This window comes from Trichomycterus rosablanca, chromosome 1 (assembly GCF_030014385.1).
Source record: "Trichomycterus rosablanca isolate fTriRos1 chromosome 1, fTriRos1.hap1, whole genome shotgun sequence".
Classification (NCBI taxonomy): Eukaryota; Metazoa; Chordata; class Actinopteri; order Siluriformes; family Trichomycteridae; genus Trichomycterus; species Trichomycterus rosablanca.
The window spans coordinates 65,873,020-65,897,272 of record NC_085988.1 but is presented as its reverse complement, the minus strand read 5'-3'; the positions used below and the strand labels follow the sequence as shown (position 1 = coordinate 65,897,272).

Sequence of the window (24,253 nt, the reverse complement as noted above, 5' to 3'; positions counted from 1 at the left end):
CTAAATATTTTGAGTTTTGGTGTTGGGTAACCATAGTTATTCTGAAGCATAAGCAGTATCAGAAACAACATTCATTTTCTGGAATGTCTGCCTCTGCCAAATAAAATCTTTCTAAAACTGAAGGCAGCAATTACTTAAGGTTCGAGACTGTGAGAGGTATAGAGTGTGTCTAGACAGTTTAGCTTGAAAACACAAAAGTGATAAAAGTCATTTTTGACCATTTATGCTCCTCTCTGCTTGGAGCCAAGCATCAGCTCTATTTTCTTAAGACATAACACAATCACTTTGGCTTGATTTAAAGCGACACTAATCCTTTTTACTTGGTCAATATCTCATTACGTTAATGCTGCTGGTGCCAAAACAAACTATCAAAAGTGATAGAAAAAGTCACCTCAGGGTGTGCCAAATTAAAGCCACATGCCTGGAAGTGTTATGGGACTGGATGAGTTGGAGAGTGTCTTGGTGGGAAAATCCATTTTCTGCTCCGGAAATAACAAGATTATTCTGAGATGAGCAGGACAACTTGGTTTAACAGTGAAGCTCTATATTCTAATAAATACAAATAATGAATGGCTTTGATAATGTAGTGATGTTCCAAGACACACTGGTCAAAGAAATGAAAAGAAACACTTAATTATCACAGTAGAACACCAAGTCAGTTAAACCTCAGGGATTCAACCTGTCCAGTTAGGAAGCAAAAGCAATTGTGAATCCTAACTTGCTTTAAAGCAAGTGAAAGTGACAACAGGTGCACTGGAGGGGCAACAGCCAGACAACCCCTAAAAAAGGGAATGGTTTTGCAGGTAGTAGCCACAGACAGTTACTCTCTCCCTTATCTTCCCGACTGATTCTTTTCAAGTTTTGTGTTTTGCTAGTGTCCTTGTCCTTACTGGTAACGTGAGGTGGTACCTGCAGCCCTTTTAGGTTGCACAGGTAGTCCAGCTCCTCCAGGATGTCACATCCATATGTGCAGTCACAGGAAGATTTGCTGTGTCTCCCAGCACTGTCTCAAGAGCATGACGGAGATACCAAAACACGGGTCATTACACAGGGAGAGCTGGACAGGGCTTCAACTCAGCATCAGCACCGGTATCTGCTTCTTTGTGCAAGGAGGAACCAGAGGAGCACTGCATGAGGATACTGGTGAACATTTACTTGACCAAACTGTCAGTAACAGACCCCATTAGGGTGGCATGCTGGCCCAACATCCTCTAGCAGCACTGTGCAGCTTGATTGTTATTTGTCAGTGAACACCAGAATTAGCAGGTCAACCATTGGTAATGTTTGCTTCACAGATAAGAGCAGGTTCACACTAAGCAGGGAACAGATGTTAAAGAGTCTGCAGATGCCATGGTGAATGTTATGTTGCCTGCAACACCATCCAGCATGACTGGTTTGGTGGTGGGTCAGTAATGATCTTGGAAGGCATATACTAGTAGGGTCACACAAACCTCCACATGACAGCCAATGATACCCTGACAGCAGCTGAGTATCGAGATTTAATCCTTAGAGCCACTGTCAGACCTTATGCTGGTCCAGTGGGCCCTGGGTTCATCCTGGAGGACAATGTCCGGCTTCATGTGGCCAGAAATTGTAGACGGTTCCTGGTTGATGGCGCTCACAATCCCCTGGCCTGAATCAAACCAAGAACCTCTGGGACATTACAATACCGCCAAGTAGTGCCACAGAATGTCCATGAGCTTAATGATGCCCTGGCCAAAGTCTAGGAGGAGATCTCCCAGGACACCATCCGCCATCTCATCAGCAGCATGAGCAGCAGCCAGACGTTGTTGGGAGTGCAAATTCGGGAGTGCAAAAGAACTGTTAGGATAAATTTTCACGTAACTTGGATCAGCCTGTGATTTCAATTCTCATGGAGAACCCCAACAATTTTTTAAAATACAAAAACACCTCTGTAGGCTTTGCAGACACCATAATTTACTAGTCATATGTCAGGCATGCCAAAAAAAAAGAGCTTTCCAAAGTCTACCACACTTGCCAGAAATAAAAGAATAGCATATGAACATCAAATAATATTTATGGCTAAAGAAAGCAAGTGATGCCAGTTCTGATATATCAGACATATCTGCTGATGATGAGAATTTGAGAAGAATTTAAGTAAGCTTACTGTGCATTCTTGTGTTTGGTGATGTTACTGTACTTGTATGTGATGAATTTTGGTTTGAAGAGGGTAATTTTTCTTAGTTTTCAACAGATGCTGCACAGAGGCGGCAGCTTTCTTAGCAGGGGAGGAAAGAACAGCTCTCCAGTGGTCTCATAGCAAGAAAAAGAAGAGTCACTAATGTTTTAAGAGAAAACGGAAATAAGCAGCAGGCGTCTGTCTCTTCTGGCTAGGAAAAATGTGAGTGCGGCCAAGAACACAGCAACATCGAGTGTAACTATCCTGTAAACTGGCCTAATAAAAAAGTGCTTCTAAGTCTAATAGGTGTACAAGCCTGAGGCAGAAGTAGGTGAGTGTGATTCCCACCATTCTCCAAGTGAAACTTGATTAACCAGGTTTGCTTTGGTGTCTCTTATTTGCAAAGTGATAAAACCACCAAGACCCTATAAAGTCTGTTACCCTACCGAAAAAATGAATAAAATTGTTACCATACTGGGCAGACACTGTATTCTTTCAAACATGACTAGAGGAGGGATTTTGTAAATACTAATGTACAGATCCATTTTTTTGTAGCCAGACTGGACTTTACACAGTTTGGAGCCCATGGCTAGACAGCTATGCCTCCATAATGTCTCCATGAGAATATAAAGCAGTAAACAGGGTCAGGAAATATACTATCTGGTACCAGTCAAGTGTTTTAGAACAGAATAGAATGCCTTTATTTGTCATTGCACAGTGCACAATGACATTTTTCAGCTGAATTTTAGGCTGAATATTAATTGCTAATTTTATTTCACCTGATTTACAAGCTACCTTTGTCTTTTTCTTGCCACAATAATTTGCATTAATAAGGACAAACATAACTAAATTAGAAAAATAGAAATGGTTAAGCAAGAGACTCACTAGACTTATCCTGAGTGTCCTCTCAGAAGGAACAGTGCTCTCTAGGGCCAAACCCTGAAATGACATAAAACTGGGTGTATGGCATCAGAGCAGAATATTACTGGGAAAGCAGCTCTGGATTTAAATTTCACTCAAATTCTCAAAGCAAACATCGCAACTGTGTTGCACTGTGCTGGCATGAAACTATATTGCTGCTCACAGATCCTCACATCTTTTCTCAACCTAGCTTCTACTATTCTTTTCTAGATCTTCATCTACATGTCACCCTTACTTCTGTTAAACAATCTAGTTAAAACACCATGACCATGTTTTAAACATTCCCATGTGAACAGTTTTTAAAAAATCTGATTCTAATAGCTGGAGCAAAGACCTGTTTATGAAGCCTAGAGCAGATGATGTGCCACAGAATGAGCAGACTTTGTGCAGACCCAGTAGAGATGCACAAACCCTGTTCAAGTATGAACTGCCTTGCTAGTTTTGTTAATTGGAACTCTAGATGTAACTAGTTTTAGCAGAAGCAGTTATTAGGATTTGTGTACACAGGGTGCTTTTTACCAACCGTTGACATATACTTCAAATATATTCTTCTTTTTTGCTATTCTATTTGTGCATTTTCTGCTTTTCTCCCAATGTAGCATAGTCAATTCGTCTTCCGCTGCTGGAGACTTGGGTCGTGTCCGAGAAGGGTAATTTTTGCCTGCCTCACGCTCCCTCCGACATGTGCGAAGTCCACCAACCCCTTCTTATTCAGTCATACTTTTGGTGCAACCTGATCTCTGGGCTCCTCCACTTCCTGTACAGGTGCGTCAGGCTACTAAACAGGGTCCTTGAACAAAGTCAGACACCACCCACTTTTCAGTCCAGCCTGGCAAATTTAATGGCGAATTTTGTCTGCTGTAGGCATTGTCAATTATGCCCACTAGGGGGCGCCCAGCTAACCGTTAGCAGTGCTGAGTTTCAAACTTTGGGTTGAGATATATTCTTCAGGGTAGAGGTATTGGGAAATAGGGCTTTTTGTCAGGGTGAATGGCTTCAGAATTGCGATGAATATCATTAATTAAGTGTATTTTTATTACCTGACTACTGAGGATGCAGCTCACGAGGCTGGCGATGAAGAGAACTGATAAAGAGGCCAGAGTGCTGGTAAAGTGCTTTTAATGAATATCAGAACCTTCATGACATGATGAATCAGAGAGCAGGTATGTTACTGAATAGCCAATTAACCAATAATACCGATAATATAAAAATGGCAAATGCTGTCTGTTAAAAAGGTCTTTAAATTTTGAGTTTGAGCCTTGGCAGTGCCAGTATGGCTGGGCACTCGGCAGACACTATTTTCCATTAGAGGGAAGGCCGGATGGGGATTCGTTTTCCTGCTAGAGTAATAGTGGCAACATCTACAGACTGGACAAGTGGTAGAGAACCTTTGAAAAAGACTTTGGCTTTCTCTGCGACTATCGACCCTCCCGCTTCTCTAGCTTTTTATTGAATACAATCTAAACTCCTGTCTAAACAAAATGTAGTGATGGGTTTAACATTTAAATAATCTCTTATTAGTATGCCATTAACAGTTGCTTATCAGTTAAAATAAGTTTAAAATGCATAATTAGCTAGGTAGCCATGAATGATAACATTCCCAAGGTTTCTATGGTAACAGTGAACATGTTGCATAAGTCATTTTTATAAAAACACAAAAGGCAGCATTTTTCTCATATAATTGGCAATAAGTGTAATTGGCATACCAGAAGCCTGTATCAGATTCCTCTCAAACAAGCTCAAAGATCCCAGGTTAGGTTCGGCTAGGTTGAATCTGAAAAGTTGCATTATTGCAGGACTTTGGAGTGTCAGTCAGAAAGCTCGTGTCCGCTTCCTCCCATGTGGGCTGCTCATATTTGCGAGGTGATGAGAGAGAAGAAATCAAGCCTTTCATGTGTAAAAAGCAATTCTTTTCTTTTTTTGTTTTTTTAAACTACTGTCTGTCTTTGACAGATTCCTGTAATGTTCCGCTCTCTCTTCCTAGCCTTGCTGTTTTTTTTTTCAGTTTCATTCTCCTGTGTGTGTTGAACTTGCCTCTCAGCACCACATAAATGCTGATGACTTTGCCTGCAGCTGTGTCTCACCGTCCAGTCATTCAAGGTTACCACTGTGCTTCGGTTGCTAAATGTTCTTACTGAGTCAATGAAAGACAGAATATTTCTGAATCGCTCCACAACGGCAAAACTGAATTCTAAGAAATTCTCCACTTCATTCTTAACAGCAATCCTGATCCCTATTAGATCCATTTTAATGAAGTGTTCAGTGACAGCTTCATTTATGGGCCATTCTGCCAAATCGGTGCAATTTTCGTCCCCAGAACATTATATACAGTATATACACTGATCAGCAATAACATTAAAACCACCTCCTTGTTTCTACACTCACTGTCCATTTTATCAGCTCCACTTACCATATAGAAGCACTTTGTAGCTCTACAATTACTGACTGTATTCCATCTATTTCTCTACATACTTTTTTTAACCTCCTTTTACTCTAGGAGGTTCTTCAATGGTCAGGACCACCACAGAGCAGGAATTATTTGGGTGGTAGATCATTCTCAGCACTGCAGTGACACTGACATGGTGGTGGTGTGTTAGTGTGTGTTGTGCTGGTATGAGTGGATCAGACACAGCAGCCCTGCTGGAGTTTTTAAATACTGTGTCTACTCACTGTCCACTCTATTAGACACTCTTACCTAGTTGGTTCACCTTGTAGATGTAAAGTCAGAGACGATCGCTCATCTATTGCTGCTGTTTGAGTTGGTCATCTTTGAGATCTTCATCAGTGGTCACAGGACGCTGCCCATGGGGCGCTGTTGGCTGGATATTTTTGGTTGCTGGACTATTCTCAGTACAGCAGTGACAGTGAGGTGTTTAAAAACTCCATCAGCGCTGCTGTGTCTTATCCACTCATACCAGCACAACACACACTAACACACCACCACCATGTGTGTGTCACTGCAGTGCTGAGAATGATCCACCACCTAAATAATACCTGCTCTGTGGTGGTCCTGACCATTGAAGAACAGGGTGAAAGCAGGCTAAAAAGGTATGTAGAGAAACAAATGGACTACAGTCAGTAATTGTAGAGCTACAAAGTGATTCCTTATGGTAAGTGGAGCAGATAAAATGGACAGTGAGTGTAGAAACAAGGAGGTGGTTTTAATGTTATGGCTGATCGATGTAAATGTATATGAACATTTACTTTAAAATGCATTGTTTTTAATTGAGCAAAGTGTCTTGCACATTGATCTAATAGCAAATTTAGGATATAAAATTTTAAACGTTAATAAAAACTCCCTATAACACTAAAAAAAGAGTTTTTTTTAATGTCCCCACTCTCTAACACACACCTTGGCACTGAACAGCCCACGGGCCACATCCGGCCATTTGGCTGTTCCCAACCGGCCCACATGAGGTCAGTGGCAATTAAAAATCAGACATAAATACATATTGAAGGGACCACTTTTTAATATTTTGAAGAGACAGCTATTTTTTTACATTTACATAAGTTGCAATTTATGTGTGTGTGAGTGTATCAAGCTTCACCGTAATGTGTTGGCAAACAGAACTGAGTGCCAATCATAGAGACGGTAGAGATTTCGCAAGACATGGACTTCTAAGTATTTATTTACTTTACAAGTCAGATGTAAAGCTGATGGTATTAACCCATAATTTGACAAAGTGCTTGCTGATTTAGTCTAAAAAGAAGGCACACATATGGAAAGAATATAAAAGATGGTGCATAGAACAGAAAAGTGATGGACAAGTGACGTCACATCTGAAAATTCAGTTATCAGTTTGGTTCTGGCTTTCTCCTCCATCACAAACTGCATTTGAAGTCATTCTTTTTCTATAAACCGTACATATTATGTAAATACTGTGACAGGCAAGCACATTTTAACCAGATGTTACAAAAATCATCCCAGGAAAGCCACATCCTACTGCTTTAAACAGTTAGTAGGGGATAGAAAGAGATCCATGCTCCTGCACATCCATCAGCAAATCAATGTGTGTGACTAAACCCAAAAAACAAGTCAAACCTTCTTATTTTATCCACCAAACAGCCTAGTGACTAAAACATTTACATTTTCATTATTTAGCAGACGCTTTAATCCAAAGCGACTTCAATTATGACTGAATACAATTTGAGCAATTGAGGGTTAAGTGCCTTGCTCAGGGGCCCAACAGTGGCTACTCTGACAGTGGTAAGCCTCGAACCAGCAACCTTCTGCTTGCTAGTCCAGTACCTTAACCACTGAACCATAACTGCCCTAAAACAGCCCACTGGTGATAACAGTCCTGTGTGGTACCACTACATGGTACATGCTGTGTTGGATCCACACTCTAGTGAAAAGTAAGATGAAATAGGATTTCCCCTCAGAGAGAGAGAAGTACCCTACTGTTCCACACATAAAAGCACCAGCACTCTCTCGGTCAGTCATAAAAGGCTTCCGTTTCACTCTTATAACTTTTATATCTGTGTTCTTAAAAAAGCCCATAAAGCCATGACCCATGCCATTAACTCCACTACTTCCGCTATTATAGTTCAAGGCTCACTTTTCGGATGTAGAGGGGTGTGTGTGTCCTCAGCCAAAACCTTTAAGAGGGTAGTAATCTCTGTACTAATGGTAACAGTATGAGCCTGCAGAGGATTACAAGCATAAATGCTTGCAAGACTATCAGCTCTCACTATTGCACTAATGTTGAAATATAGCATTCAGTTCTACTGAAACAGTGACAGTGCAAGCTCAGTGGTTAAGGTACCGAACTATTAATCCGAAGGTTGCCGGTTCAAGCTCCACTACCTGCAAGTTGCCACTGTTGGAAGGCCCTTAACACTCAATTGTTAGTATACATATACACAGAGAAATCTCGATTTAACTGACAAAACCTGAAAAATCGAATGTCCGGTCTGACTGTTTAAAATTCCTGCTAGAAGCTCAAATGTAGAGTTCAAATGTTTCAGCCACTCCCATTTTTAAATCGGGTATATTATCGATTATATCAAACAAATGATGCGCTTTCAACTTGTTCTGCAAGTGCCTCTGTGCACAAAGCAAGGTCCATAAAGTTGAGTTTGACAAGTTTTACTGTGTCGGAAGTTCAGCGGCCCGCACAGAGCCCTGACCTCAACCCCACTGAACACCTTTGGGGAAAATTATGCTGCCTCTCCTTCAGCATTAACTTTCCATTGAACTTCTTAAAAGCAGGAAGAATGAATGCTGCAGGAGGCCCATCCGGCCCCAAGACATGCTATAAACCATGGTGTTACCATGGTTACTCACAATGCTGTGAAAATCTGCAAAAGCAGGTATTTACTATACTTTATTTTAAGTTTATCCCAGTTCTCCTCATCCTCACTCTCTTTGTCCTGACGTTTTATGATCTGTTGAGATTTAATTTGTAGGGATAAAGTAAGGCTGCCTGATGATTCACTCAGCACATGTGTGTATCAAGTCTTGGTGCACTGTGGTGGAAGGTTCTGTCATTTAAGTCAGAAAGAGCCAAAGGGCAGAGAAAAACTCCTACAAAGCAGTGATCCTAAACGCCTTCTTCAAGATGCCTACTTTCTGCCTGGATTAGTGACATGCAAGTCTTTAGTCACAGCATGGTGGAGTGATCTGGCTTGATTTACAGAGAATTGATTTGTTCAGAACATTCTTCAGAAAAAAGTAACTCCGGCGCCTCAGTCTTTCTTAGAAAAGCGGAGATTGAGCTGGATCAAGCCTCAGGGTCAGACACAGCGGCGCTCAGCCCAACCACTTTACCATCGCCAACGTACAGCAGCTGCCCTGAACATGATCACTTTGCTCAAAGGCTTGACCCCCGTATCCACCCCACTCCTCCTAAAGCAACGATAATTAGCTGAAACATAAGAGGAACCCCCTTTTCTGCATGCAGAGGAACAGGAAACAAGAGGGTTATTAGTCTATAGCCCCTTAAACAGTGTCCTGAAGTGACCTCTTTCCATCTACCACGTCCAACTGCAGCTATCAAAACTATCAGCAACAATTGGTTGTCTTTCTAAACACCCCCATAAAGGTCAGTAGTAAGCAGAGGTTAGTCCCAAAAGTTCTGGCATCTTCCTGTTCTCTTCTTGCCTCAGGACTAACTGTGAGGTCTCTAAATGAAAGGTTATAGACTGTTAGTCTTGGCTAGAGAAGATCATTACTGCTCCCTCTGAACAGACCAGCAGAGAGGGTGCATCAGAATGCTCGGAGTGAAGCAATGAAATCCACAAAAATCAAGAAAACGAATGCAAATCAAAACAACGAACAAAAGGGGGGATAAATGAGGGAAAAATAAGTGAGTGACAGAATGACCAAGGGACCAGAAGACAAAATATAAAACCACAGCAAAGTGACGGCTGTTCTGCAGTTGTTTTCAGAAATCCTTTGTAAAGAGAAAAATGGTCTGTCCATGAAATCTGAAAGCATGAAAGTGTCTGGTGGTAATGCTAAAATACATTTCTGTAAAGCTGTGAGGTTCAATCCAATCAAAATCATTTGGTGAGGTTACATGAGGATGCACAGAATGTGCCAGAAATCAGAAACACTGCATGTATGCTCTGAGAGAAGCTCTTTTTAACTGGAAAGGAATTGAGCAGCACGGTGGCTCAGTGGGTAGCACTGTCGCCTTACAGCAAGGCAGTCCTGAGTTTGATTCCCAGATGGAGTGGTCCGGGTTCTTTCAGTGTGGAGTTTGCATGTTCTCCAGTGTCTGCATTAGTTTTCTCCAAAAGCGCCGATTTCCTCCCACAGTCCAAGGACATGCAGTCAGGTTAACTGGAGATACTAAAGTCCCCCAAGGTACGAGTGTGAATGTGTGTGTGTGTGTGTGTGTGTGTTGGCCTTGTGATGGACTGGCCTCTCTCTGGGGTGTTTCCTAACTTTTGCTCAGTGAATTGGACCCACTGCGACCCTGAACAGGATAAAGTGATGGTAAAACAGACAGTGAATGAATGGAAAGAAATTGAAGCTATGTCCAATAGGAGATATAAGAGAAGGAGAGAGTGAAAAGGTAAATAGTTTCTATAATAAAACTTTTAAATTAAGAAATGAATTATGTTGCTATTTTGAGTTTCAATTTGATTCAACATATTATAAAGAATCTTAAATGCAAAAATCATTTCAATGTGATAAGAGACAAAAACTTGTAAAATTTTACCTTCAAATTAGCTTTAAATGCTCTTCAATTAGATGGACAAATGCTCCACTATGCTGACCTCTAAAGGAATGGTGCATTATGTTGATATAAAAAAGAGCCACAGTGGCTGAAGGCTTTTACCAACTATCCACCATTATTATCATCAACCTGACTATAACTGATTTAATTCAAAATGTTGCAACATTTTACTATTATTATTGCTTAAGCGAGTTAAACTCTAACTATATGCAACTTTGGGTACACACACAACCTGATTTTGCCCAACAGTTGATTCTGGGTTGATAAAAAGGTATGAGGTGTAGATACATTGTTAACTGAACCACAATGGTGGACTATTTAGCTAGTTGGTATCAAACTAAGCATGCCTACTTCAGCATTGCAATTGGTTAATTTCCGGTGTGACCAGGCCTTAAGTACAGTAATCAATGTAAACTAGCAGAACGAGCACAAAAGATTTCTGCAGTACATGCTCTGAGTTCATCCTGCACAATGCTGATGTGCATTCCTAACAATGAACTCTGTACACATGTTTATATTTACCTGCTGGCAAGCATGGTGGCAGCAGCTTGAACAATAGAAGATTACACACATCATTTTATTATTACATTATATTACCTACAGTGGGGCCAAAAAGTATTTAGTCAGCCACTGATTGTGCAAGTTCTCCTACTTAGAAAGATGAGAGAGGTCTGTAATTTTCATCATAGGTACACTTCAACTATGAGAGACAAAATGAGAAAAAAAATCCAGGAAATCACATTGTAGGATTTTTAAAGAATTTATTTGTAAATTATGGTGGAAAATAAGTATTTGGTCAATAACAAAAGTTCAACTCAATACTTTGTAACATGACCTTTGTTGGCAATGACAGAGGTCAAACGTTTCCTGTAAGTCTTCACCAGGTTTGCACACACTGTAGCTGGTATTTTGGCCCATTCCTCCATGCAGATCTCCTCTAGAGCAGTGATGTTTTGGGGCTGTCGCTGGGCAACACGGACTCCACAAATTTTCTATGGGGTTGAGGTCTGGAGACTGGCTAGGCCACTCCAGGACCTTGAAATGCTTTTTACGGAGCCACTCCTTCGTTGCCCGAGCGGTGTGTTTGGGATCATTGTCATGCTGGAAGACCCAGCCACGTTCCATCTTCAATGCTCTCACTGATGGAAGGAGGTCTTGGCTTAAAATCTCACGATACATGGCCCCGTTCATTCTTCCCTTAACACGGATCAGTCGTCCTGTCCCCTTTGCAGAAAAACAGCCCCAAAGCATGATGTTTCCACCCCCATGCTTCACAGTAGGTATGGTGTTCTTGGGTTCTTCTTCTTCCTCCAAACACGACGAGTTGAGTTTTTACCAAAAAGTTCAATTTTGGTTTCATCTGACCACATGATATTCTCCCAATCCTCTTCTGGATCATCCATATGCTCTCTGGCAAACTTCAGACGGGCCTGGACATGTACTGGCTTAAGCAGGGGGACACGCCTGGCACTGCAGGATTTGAGTCCCTCTCGGCGTAGTGTGTTACTGATGGTAGCCTTTGTTACTTTGGTCCCAGCTCTCTGCAGGTCATTCATCAGGTCCCTCCATGTAGTTCTGGGATTTTTGCTCACCGTTCTCATGATCATTTTGACCCTATGGGATGAGATCTTGACCCCAAGGGAGATTATCAATGGTCTTGTATGTCTTCCATTTTCTTACAATTGCTCCCACAGTTGATTTATTCACACCAACCTGCTTGCCTATTGTAGATTCACTCTTCCAAGCCTGGTGCAGGTCTACAATTTTCTTCCTGGTGTCCTTCGACAGCTCTTTGGTCTTGGCCATGGTTGAGTTTGGAGTCTGACTGTTTGAGGCTGTGGACAGGTGTCTTTTATACAGATAACGAGGTCAAACAGGTGCCATTAATACAGGTAACGAGTGGAGGACAGAAGAGCTTCTTAAAGAAGAAGTTACAGGTCTGTGAGAGCCAGAAATCTTGCTTGTTTTTTATTGACCAAATACTTATTTTCCACCATCATTTACAAATAAATTCTTTAAAAATCCTACAATGTGATTTCCTGGATTTTTTTTTCTCATTTTGTCTCTCATAGTTGAAGTGTACCTATGATGAAAATTACAGACCTCTCTCATCTTTCTAAGTAGGAGAACCTGCACAATCAGTGGCTGACTAAATACTTTTTGACCCCACTGTAATAATCCTAACATAATAAAATAAATACCCTAATTACTGTCTTAATATTACGTATATTACACACATTTAAAAGTGATTCGTTTTTAGCCAAACTTCTAGGAGGGGAGGACCCTAGATTTAGGAGGGGGAGGACACAAACTTAAAGAGATTCACTCTAACTCTATTAAAATAGAAAGGTACAATTACCTATGATCTCAGCATTGTTAGAGGAGAGCACAATTATGGGATTTCAAACCTTTTCCAAAAAGGTGTAACATAGTTGTGTTATATAAACAATTTTACATAGCTCTAATAAATTTTACATAGCCAATAAAATAACCCAAATTTGAAGTTGCAGTTGGTATTTTGTTTAAGGAAATATGAAAATGTAAATAATTTGGGCTTCATTTGTACTATTATTACCTTGGTCTGCTGAGAGCTTTCGTTGATATTATCCTCTCGCTTGCGGGCCTCCTCCATCAGTTGAGCGTTTCTGTTCTTCTCCACCTGCTCCTTGTGTTTAAGAGTGGCCACTTTCTTACTCTGGTCCTTCGTCTGCCTGTAAAGAAACAATATTGTGTTGAATATTTTAATGAAACACTAACTTATATAATTTAGTCACATTTCTGCTGAATTTTGCCACCACTACAAATGTGGGCACCCGAGCACATGTAGCATTTATTTCAAAGGACAAGTGACACACGACAGCCATACTGTGTAGGCGTTTGTGTAGCTCCCAGACCAAGACTACATTGTTGGATGTGACAGGAAAAACACAACCTACTGCCCCTCCAAAGCCATGTGCCAATTCCTACACGAAGTAAAACTAGCCTAAAAATGTGTATAGTGGCAAACAGAAACCACTTGGGATGCATTGCAAAAGTGTTGGTTGAGTTTCCAGGATGATTATACTATGACAAGGTGATCGCAAACAAGGACAGGTGAGTACGAGCCAAGCTGCTATGGCTCTAACACCTGATCATTCTCCCAGACTAGCAAGCAGAGCACAGTGAGGTCTGTGTTTAATGAGTAGTTGGAGAAAGCCGCAGCATCCTGGCTCACACGAGTAAGTAACACCGTGTGGATCAAGCTGTATGCAGAGCAACCAGCACAGGCCATATATTGGAAGGTGGATGTGTGACTGACAGGGAAATTGCTTACATGTACAGAAGGTGCGGGTGTGAGTGTGGGATTCGGACTTGCATATTGCTGCACATTAATACTCTGAGGCATTAAAGCATTGATTTTAATAGTAAACGTTCACATGTAAAGGACATACTGTATACAGTGTATGTCCAAAAAGTATGTGAAGATCTGACCATAAGCTTGTAAGACATCTTATTTAAAACCTATGAGCTATGAAATGGAGTGTAAATAACAGTGGACTTTCGCATTTTATTTTGGGTCTAATTTAGACAAACATAATTTAATAAACATGGGTGACACAGTTCATAGTCAGAGGTTCTTTTTTTCATTTTATATTATTATAAAACCAGCAACAAAATGTATCCTTCTCCAATTTAGTTTGTGTATATGTGTATGATCTCAAAAAGATACCCACAGTGAACTATACAGGTGGGAAGCATCATGACATGAGGCATAACCCTACCTAATTTACTGCTGTGAAAGGAGCCTTTTCCAGTGTAATATGCAATTTGCTGTGAAATTCTAAATTTGAGGTTTGTGTTTAGCAATCTAACATTTTTCATTCACATAGCATTCAAGTGCCTCATGTTTACTAGTTAATATGCAATATGAGGCGGTCCTAGCAATCCTACGGCAATTCAGTCAGCAATCGCCTAGTCAAAATGTCAGAGATTTTGAAGTGTAAAGCAGCTAAAAACACTACTTGGGTAACTGAGTTTGGAAAACTCCAAACCAATTCTGTGGACGCTGTGTGTGTGTGTGTGTGTGTGTGTGTGTGTGTTTGGGGGGGGGGGGGGGGTCCACAGTGGTCCACAACCATCGGGCCGCGGACAGGTACCGGTCTGGGGTCATTTATTACCGGGCTGCACAGAAAGGATAAATAATTAGAGATCGCTACATCAGCAATGTGAAAACACTACTTTTTTACGAGTGTTATTGTCTCCAATCACCACTAGGTGTGAGCACCATCTTGTTGCACCGAAAAAGCTCATGTGTGAGTAGTACAGTCTTCTATTTTAAATCCCCCCACCGGTAGATGAAATTATATCTTATTTGAAACCGGACCATGGTGCAAAAAAGGTTGGGGACCGCTGATTGAGTAATTTAATGACTGCTGTGAAATATGGTACTTTTCTTTAAAAATCTGTGAAATCTGTGATAAAAAAAAAAAAATGAGGTCTATGAAATTAAGCACATTTTTCTGTGAATTTAGTAGGGCCCTAGGCATAACATCACCGAAGGAAACATAAATGTAGCAGCATAACAGAATATGTTATGCCAAAAAAAAAATCTGAAAAAAAAAGATGGACACTAACATGACAACAACCACAAACATTCAGGCTTAGTAATATCTGAAGAACTAGACCATAATAACAATGGAAAATGAAAGACAGTTTGCCAAAACTGAGCCGCAATGCTGCAAAAGCCTAATTATAATTATTAATAAGCATACACTTATGTTCACACTACACGACTTTCCAAGTCGTCAGGACGCTGTACAGTTCACACTACACAACTGGATCTCTTGTAACTGGGAGTCTTTCAAGTCGGTGTTGTTTTCATGCTACACGACTGATCGGCGATAGGGGGTTTCACACTACACGATCTATCACCAACTGGAATAGCAGGTGAGCTTCTCTGGTCTCCCAAACTACGAAAACACACGCGAGATGTGACATCACGTCCAAAAATGCACGTCAACAAGTAGCGAGCGATCAAAGTTTGTGCGCTGATGTGGAGCATTAAATCAAAGAGGAAAAATAAATTAATGAGTGGATTTGGCTACGCGAACAGCATGGATTGTTCTATAGTGAGTTGGAGGTTAATAAATATTTTTTGCAATGCAACGTTGGTGTTATGTTTTGTAGAGAATGATAAGGTCAGAAATACTGTAAAACTTGTGTGTCTGCCGATGTATTCTGATATAAACTATATTATGCCCCTGTCCCACCTTTTTACAACTCCTCCCGTGTTTCCCCTCACACCGTATCTTGCGTTCTCATTGGCTGTTCGACATAGCACTCATTGCCAGTTGGGCAACTCAGATCCAGATATTTGACAAGCTAGATCTCTCTCTTCGGTCACGAGCCGCTCAGATAAGAGTTGTGGAGTAGTTTACACACAGTGATTGAGAGCCGAGTTTCGATTGCCAGGCGAACGCCGAGTTGCTCCCGAGCCGGCAAATCTAGTGCCGACAAGTCTGAGAGCGAAAATCAGGGCAAAAATCACGTAGTGTGAACTAGGCATTAGCAAAGCTGTAATTGCCAGCAGCACTTCTGCAACGGAGTTGTAACGCTAACGTGCTGTTGAATGCTGTTGTCCTGATTAAAGTAATTTTGGAACATATTCTGGTTGTAATTTGGAACATATTTTTTTCTTCAAGATTTACAAGAACAGAGTTTAAAGATGTATACAGTAGAAGTGGGTACATGCACTGAAAGTATATATTATAATACAAACAAAATACTGTTCAATATTTGCTCTTTACAAGGCTACAGCGACTGTTGTCTAACTGTATGAATGAGTGAGTCAAACGTGCACATATTTTTCCACCATATAGTGTGTAAAAATCATTAACTTATATTGCCTTGCTGAACCAGTCAACACATTGAACCATAATGCACTCAGGTGCAATCATATTCCTCACGATCCAGAACTGGCCGGGGTTCACATCATTGTTCAGCTCATGAAACAAAACCCCAGAGCAACAAGACCCTAACAGCCTAACAGTATAGGAATGAAATACAAATGTTTCCTTAGTGCATATAATAGGTCATAAACTGGATTGTTTTTCCTATTTAGGATCAGTCCAAGTCATTGGCTTGGCTCTGAACGGCTCTTAACAAGCGGCTGACTGTTATGATTCTTTAAAAGATACTTTAATACATGTTCTTGATGATCTGATGTGACCTTCCACCGGGTTCAGCGGGGAAAACAATTATTGTAGAAGCGGTTCGCTTAGGTCTGATTCCCTGAGGCTTAACCTGTTCCAAAAGGGCTTTTGAAAAATGAGGGTGAGCGCATCCAAGATTTGGGAAAATGCTCCTAAAGGACCATTTGGATCATTCTATAGCAGAAGGAACTTTGCCAATAAATCACCATAAGCACTATCGCACATGCAGCTAGCTGTCTCGTCAGAGTTTCCTGTCAGGTCCCATGTGGGCAGATTGCATCCAGCTCTTCAGTGACCTATACTACTGTACATACACATGCAGAAATAACAAGGGCCGGTATGCATGTTGGTTTCTAAATTTATATTTACATTTATCAATACATTAGCCGTTTATCAATCCCGATTAATGCTTGGTCAACTAGAAACTTACCGGTCCTTGGCTGTGTTTTGTGTACATGTCTTGTAATTTAGAGTCATAAATACATTTTAACATACCAAAATTACCCTGGGAAAGCAAATCAGGTCCTACCAGTATACAAACATGTCTGCATTTTTTGTGATTTGCCGCACTAAAAGCATCCATATATAACAGGAACCCTGTTACCTCATAAGCTTAAAACAGAGAATAACCTGCTAATGTATAAAGGTTTGTGATGAGATATGGCATGTGAATGTGATGCTTAAGGGTTCACATACACTGATCAACCATAACATTAAAACCACCTCCTTGTGTCTACACTCACTGTCCATTTCATCAGCTGCACTTACCATATAAGATAATGAAGATATCAAAGATGACCAACTCAAACAGCAGCAATAGATCGATCGTCTCTGACTTTACATCTACAAGGTGGACCAACTAGGTAGGAGTGTCTAATAGAGTGGACAGTGAGTGGACACGGTATTTAAAAACTCCAGCAGCGCTGCTGTGTCTGATCCACTCATACCAGCACAACACACACTAACACACCACCACCATGTCAGTGTCACTGCAGTGCTGAGAATCATCCACCACCTAAATAATACCTGCTCTGTGGTAGGCAATTACTGTGCAAGCTGGAAATATACACAAATACACTCAAGACAGGGTGCCAGGCCATCGGCAGGCATCTCACACACACTACTACATTTACTTATGCACTGCCACCTAGAGGGAATTTAAAGTGGCCAACACGTACGTTTGAAAAGATGGAACAAAACCAGGATACCCAGATAAACCCACATGGACACTGGAAAAGCAGTGGCTGAAGGTGAGGATCAAACCCAGTTTCTCAGAATACTTGTTGTTGCATGCTGTACATGTGGCTTATGCCACCCATATTCGATATTATTAAAGAAAAAACTCTGATGTGTTGGATGGTTTCAATCATTTAGTTCTGTATCATCCAACAAAATATGCAGAAGCAAAATCTGATACAGATTGTGTTTACAGAGGAAATCTGGACCTCTTGCAGGAAATTCGGACTCTCTCACCCCTCTATTAACACAGCAGGCGAGGCTATTTATACACACGTTCTCACACAGACACACACAGTAAGTGTTTCAACAAAGCCTGTAATTATATTAACAGACTAGTGGTATTAAGTTGGAAAGCTGTCCATGTTAAGGTGGAAGTCATCGGGTAGCGGCCACTGTAAAAACATTAGAAAGGGCCGATACTGAAACAATACAGGAAAACTGAGCCCTGCTTATTACTGCCATAGAGAAAAAAAGACATCCGTTTACAAACTAGGTCATTTATTTAGTCTTTTCCAAAATTAACATTTTCTTTTCCTTTAACTCAAATCCGATTGTGTGTGTGTGTGTGTGTGTGTGTGGCTTCATGCTTTATTTCATGTGTTAGCTCTGGAAAAGCTTGCAATCCACTAATCTATCAGTCCAGCTACAAGAATCCAGGAGAAGGAACAAACGGAGCTATTAATGAGGAGGTGAGTTGAGGGGAGGGACTGCTCAGTAAAAAATGTTTGAGACAAACATTAGCTACATAATCCTTAGAAGAGGGGGCCACAAGATTTTTTTTTAATTTCCCTGTAGGTTGTTCTATAACTAGAAGAACATTCAAAACCTGAAGGGGGTTACTATTGGGGTGGCTTAGGTTCTATAAGCATAATACTTCCATATGGACTAATAAATATAATTTTAAATACTTCAAAGAAGTCATAAATTTATAAAGTAGCCCACCAGGCCAGCAAATTCTACACTGTGCAAACCTAAACCCATGTGGGGGTGGCTAATACAACATACTATATAGTTAGATAGTAATTATTTAGTTAGTACATTAAAACAATAAGTGAGCGGCACGGTTCACAGCAAGAAGCTCCTGGGTTTGATTACCAGGTGGAGCGGTTTGGGTCCTTTCTGTGTGGAGTTTGCATGTTCTCCCCGTGTCTGTGTGGGTTTCCTCCGGGGGCTCCGGTTTCCTCCCACAGTCCAAAGACATGCAAGTGAGGTGAATTAGAGACACTAAATTGTCCATGACTGTGTTTGAAATTAAAACTTGAACTGATGAATCTTGTGTAACCAGTAACTGCCTGTCCTGTCATGAATGTAACCAAAGTGTGAAAAACATGACATTACAATCCTAATAAAATAAAATAGATAGATAGATCACTTTTTTAATCCCATAGGGAATTACTTATATGTATGTACTTATATACTTATATGATGTTTGATCAGATTGACATACTCCTGGAAAAAATGGTATCCCTACCACTTGTGGAAAAAATCATCAGTTATATTTTGTTCCAGTCAGAGACAACACTCTCATTGTGGTTTGTTGGAGTCCCAGATTTAAAAAAAAAACGGCTTTAATTGGCATAATTCAAAATCAGACACTTGATGTGCATAACTGAGCTTTATATCAGGGGTGCACATAACATTTTTGGTCTGGTTCTCAAAGGAGCATCTGAGGTTGTTGCTTGGTGCTCACCTTGTACAATGCACGAATATCCTACAAGTGCTTATCATCACTTCCCTCCTGACTGCTCTGTGGCAATATGTTTTAAGCCACTGTCATCACTTGCAGCCACTTGAATTTGAATAGCAGGTAGTAGCCTCCATATTTTCAACAGAGTCTCTTGCCTCCACGCAGACCATCTAACAGACGTCATCTAACAGACGTCACAATCTAGTGCACTATGTAGGGAACATAAATTGCAACTTGGGGGTTGCAACTTGGGATGTCTGATCTAATGTTGTGAAATGTCCCTAGTTTGACAAAGGCAATGCCATTCTCGGCACATTTCTTCTTTAGATGTTCTGTTGTTTTTGCGCCCCCTTTCTGTAAATAGAAGCTTAGTAACTTTACAATGGCGCGAGTAAATGTCACACAGTATGGAACCATGCGATCAGCTGACTTGGCGCAGTTTTCCAGAGTGTGGGTTGTACACAAAATATGCACAAGGGAATCCCCGATCGCAACCATCTGACGCAATTTGGGAACTACTCCGTTGTAAACCACAACGTTGACTGCAGCTCCATCTGTGCAAACTGAAAACAACTTCGTCTTTTGGTACGCAAACGCGCTTCTCGTTGTAATGCATGCTGCGCATCGTTAATTTTGAGCACGCATGCGCACCTGCGCACCACTTATGTGCATCCCTGCTTTATATCAATTAATGTGATGTTTGAAGTAAACATTCTTGTTTATTTTATTTTATTATTTTTTAAAATTTTATTCATGCATTTTCTCCCAATTTAGCGTAGTCAATTTGTCTTCTGCTGCTGGGGGATCCCTGATTGCAGTCGAGGTGGTTATATTGCTGCTCACGCCTCCTCCGACCCGCCTTTTCACCCATGCATTCTGCACAGGCGCCTCTCTATCTGCTAATCAGGGTCCTTACACAGCGTTTTAAGAGCCCACACACATAGTCCGGTCATCCCTCCCAGCAGGCACTGCCAATTATGCCCACTAGATGGCACCCAGCCAACCGGTGGCAATGCCAAGTTTTGAACCAAGGAGTTCAGAATCTCGGCGCTGGTGTACTCATAAGCATGCCTTTGACTGTGGGAGGAAACCGGAGCTCCCAGAGGAAACCCACACAGATATATGGAGAACACGCAAACTTCATACAGAAAGGACCCAAAGCGCTCCACCTGGTAATCGAACCCAGGACCTTCTTGCTGTGAGGCGACAGTGCAACCCACCGAGCCACCATGCCGCCCTTACATGCTTCTAAAGAAATGGTAGTCCTACCACTTCTGGAACAATTAACTGGTGTAATACTTTTCCCAGACTGAGACAAAGCTCTCATTGTGGTTCGTTGGAGTCCCAGATTCTAAGAAACAGCTTACTTTTCATTTCCAGAGTAATCCATATCTTTAGCTTTTCTTTAAGTGGCATAATTCAAAATCAGACAATTGACATGCACAATTGTGCTTTCTATTAATTGGTGTAATGTTTGAAGTAAACATTCTTGTTCATTTTATTCTAATGAGTTTATTAAAAATTCATTTATTTTAACCACAGAGCCTAATAGTTACTACTAAGTAAGTAATCTCATACTTGCATTTACTGTAAATATTAAAAATCTGTAGTCTTAATCTTAATAATTAACCATTATGTTTTTACATTTTTAACTACTCTAATCCATAAATACTTAGTGAATATTTTTCAGACAGTATGTGTGTTCTTCAGGCTAAAGATGGGGGTATTACTGCAGTGCTACTGTGTCGGTGCACATATTTTCTGCCAGATGGTTACAGTACATGAAAACCACAGAGCAGCGCTGATATTAGCAGCTCCATCTGCGGTAAGCGGTACTTTCTGAAGCTGACAAAGCTGATTTTACAGCTGCCAAGAAGCAACTGTGTCCAGGTCCGTGGCCAGGTGCACACTGGGGTGCATCTAAGCACACCACACGCCATGCCAACATCTGTCCGTTCCCATCTGCAGGAGCAGCAGCGCATGGAGAGGGTCTGCTGAACCATTGCCCTCTGCCTCTCTGACTAATAAAGTTAATCATGCAGCCTCAGACTGGGCAAAACCAACCAGGAACCATGCTGAGACAAGAGAGAGCCATGCTGAGACCACAGACCGGCGAAGGTGCACCTGAGATTCTGCCAATCAAACGCAGACTACTGCAGGCTTCATGAAATACTACATTAGTTTAACAGCACAGTAATGCTACTGAGGGTTTATGGTCTAATACAGAGGCATCTTCTAAGCAGCGAGCTAAGTTGTAGCAAGGGCTAGTAATCAGAAGTTCACTGGTTCAAGCCCCAACACTGCCACTGATGGGCTGCTGAGCGGAACCCCTAACTTTTGACCTTATATTTTACTTTGCGGCATTAAGCAGATGCATTTATCCAAAGTGACTTACAATTACTGAATACTGAAAACTGAATACAACTGAGGGTTAAGGGCCTTTCTTAAGAGTCCAACAGTGTGTGGCTTGAACCAGCAACCTTCTGATTACTAGTTCAGTACCTTAACCACCGAGCTACAACTGTCACGGAGCAACAACTGCCTTGAATTTTACTTGGTCACAATTGTGAAACATGACTCAAGCCGAACACAATCTGAGTGTTTTATCTAAGCGTGGCTGAAGACAGCACCAAACAGAAAAATGTAATACTAGGTTATAAACAATCCCCCCTAAGTTTAAAACCACCCTTATTGTGATATCACTGTCACAATGCACACTCCAAACTATTGTATAAGCACAGCCATGTTGGCACAGGCACCAGAGTGTGGGGGCTTACTCCAACATAATCTAAACCATTTAAAGTCTGTTTTTGTAATAACACTGGCATTAACACCTAAATAAATTAGCTTGACTGACTTTATTACAGAGTAGCTTTGATACAGTGCCTTGCAAAAGTATTCGGCCCCCTTGAACTTTTCAACCTTTTGCCACATTTCAGGCTTCAAACATAACGATATGAAATTGTAATTTTTTGTGAAGAATCAACAACAAGTGGGACACAATCGTGAAGTGGAACGAAATGTATTGGATATTTTAAACTTTTTTTAGAAATAAAAAACTGAAAAGTGGGGCGTGCAATATTATTCGGCCCCCTTGCGTTAATACTTTGTAGCGCCACCTTTTGCTGCGATTACAGCTGCAAGTCGCTTGGGGTATGTCTCTATCGGTTTTGCACATCGAGAGACAGAAATTTTTGCCCATTCTTCCTTGCAAAACAGCTCGAGCTCAGTGAGGTTGGATGGAGAGCGTTTGTGAACAGCAGTTTTCAGCTCTTTCCACAGATTCTCGATGGGATTCAGGTCTGGACTTTGACTTGGCCATTCTAACACCTGGATAAGTTTATTTGTGAACCATTCCATTGTAGATTTTGCTTTATGTTTTGGTTCATTGTCTTGTTGGAAGATAAATCACCGTCCCAGTCTCAGGTCTTTTGCAGACTGCAACAGGTTTTCTTCCAGAATGGTCCTGTATTTGGCTCCATCCATCTTCCCATCAATTTTAACCATCTTCCCTGTCCCTGCTGAAGAAAAGCAGGCCCAAACCATGATGCTGCCACCACCATGTTTGACAGTGGGGATGGTGTGTTCAGGGTGATGAGCTGTGTTGCTTTTACGCCAAACATAACGTTTTGCATTGTGGCCAAAAAGTTTGATTTTGGTTTCATCTGACCAGAGCACCTTCTTCCACATGTTTGGTGTGTCTCCCAGGTGACTTTTTATGGATATCTTTGAGAAGTGGCTTTCTTCTTGCCACTCTTCCATAAAGGCCAGATTTGTGCAGTGTACGACTGATTGTGTCCTATGGACAGAGTCTCCCACCTCAGCTGTAGATCTCTGCAGTTCATTCAGAGTGATCATGGGCCTCTTGGCTGCATCTCTGATCAGTCTTCTCCTTGTTTGAGCTGAAAGTTTAGAGGGACGGCCGGGTCTTGGTAGATTTGCAGTGGTCTGATACTCCTTCCATTTCAATATGATCGCTTGCACAGTGCTCCTTGAGATGTTTAAAGCTTGGGAAATCTTTTTGTATCCAAAACTTCTCCACAACAGTATCTCGGACCTGCCTGGTGTGTTCCTTGGTCTTCATGATGCTCTCTGCGCTTTAAACAGAACTCTGAGACTATCACAGAGCAGGTGCATTTATACGGAGACTTGATTACACACAGGTGGATTCTATTTATCACCATCAGTCATTTAGGTCAACATTGGATCATTCAGAGATCCTCACTGAACTTCTGGAGTGAGTTTGCTGCACTGAAAGTAAAGGGGCCGAATAATATTGCACGCCCCACTTTTTAGTTTTTTATTTCTAAAAAAAGTTTAAAATATCCAATAAATTTCGTTCCACTTCACGATTGTGTCCCACTTGTTGATTCTTCACAAAAAATTACAATTTCATATCGTTATGTTTGAAGCCTGAAATGTGGCAAAAGGTTGAAAAGTTCAAGGGGGCCGAATACTTTTGCAAGGCACTGTATATATATGAAGTCACGCCTGTTTTATTAAGTGTGCTATTAACAGTCTCAGGACTCGCCAGAAACCTCAAAGCATTTCTAACTTTGTGGCCACATTAAAAACCCAAAGGTTTGTTGAAATGTGAGAATCACACATAATTTGAACCAGCGTGTTAATAAGTTACGTGTGATGTGGGGGGCAACGTGCACAATTGCTTCAGAAATTTGCTGTGAACAATATCTATTTCTATTGAAACCTCCAAGTTAGTGCAGATTCCAGAGAGAGAGAGAAATCCCTCATTCTGCACCGCCACAAACATCTGTTGGTTTGCCCAGCTCAGCAGAAAGCACAATGTTTCCACACAGTAACAAAGTGGATTATAAAAGCATACTAATGTACAAAACCGCAGTATTCACACTGAAATGTGGTACTAAAC

The 24,253-nt window shown here is 41.1% G+C and overlaps 1 protein-coding gene across 6 annotated transcripts in view; it reads right to left on the bottom strand.

Moving 5' to 3' along the window:
* The window catches only part of erc1b (ELKS/RAB6-interacting/CAST family member 1b), a 339,387-nt gene that overhangs the window by 191,201 nt on the left and 123,933 nt on the right, over positions 1-24,253 (bottom strand). For all 6 annotated transcript variants that reach the window (XM_062995237.1, XM_062995245.1, XM_062995260.1 and 3 more), the window contains one exon: positions 12,824-12,959. In XM_062995237.1, coding sequence (XP_062851307.1) covers positions 12,824-12,959 — 136 coding nt within the window. The remainder of the gene's footprint in view (positions 1-12,823; positions 12,960-24,253) is intronic.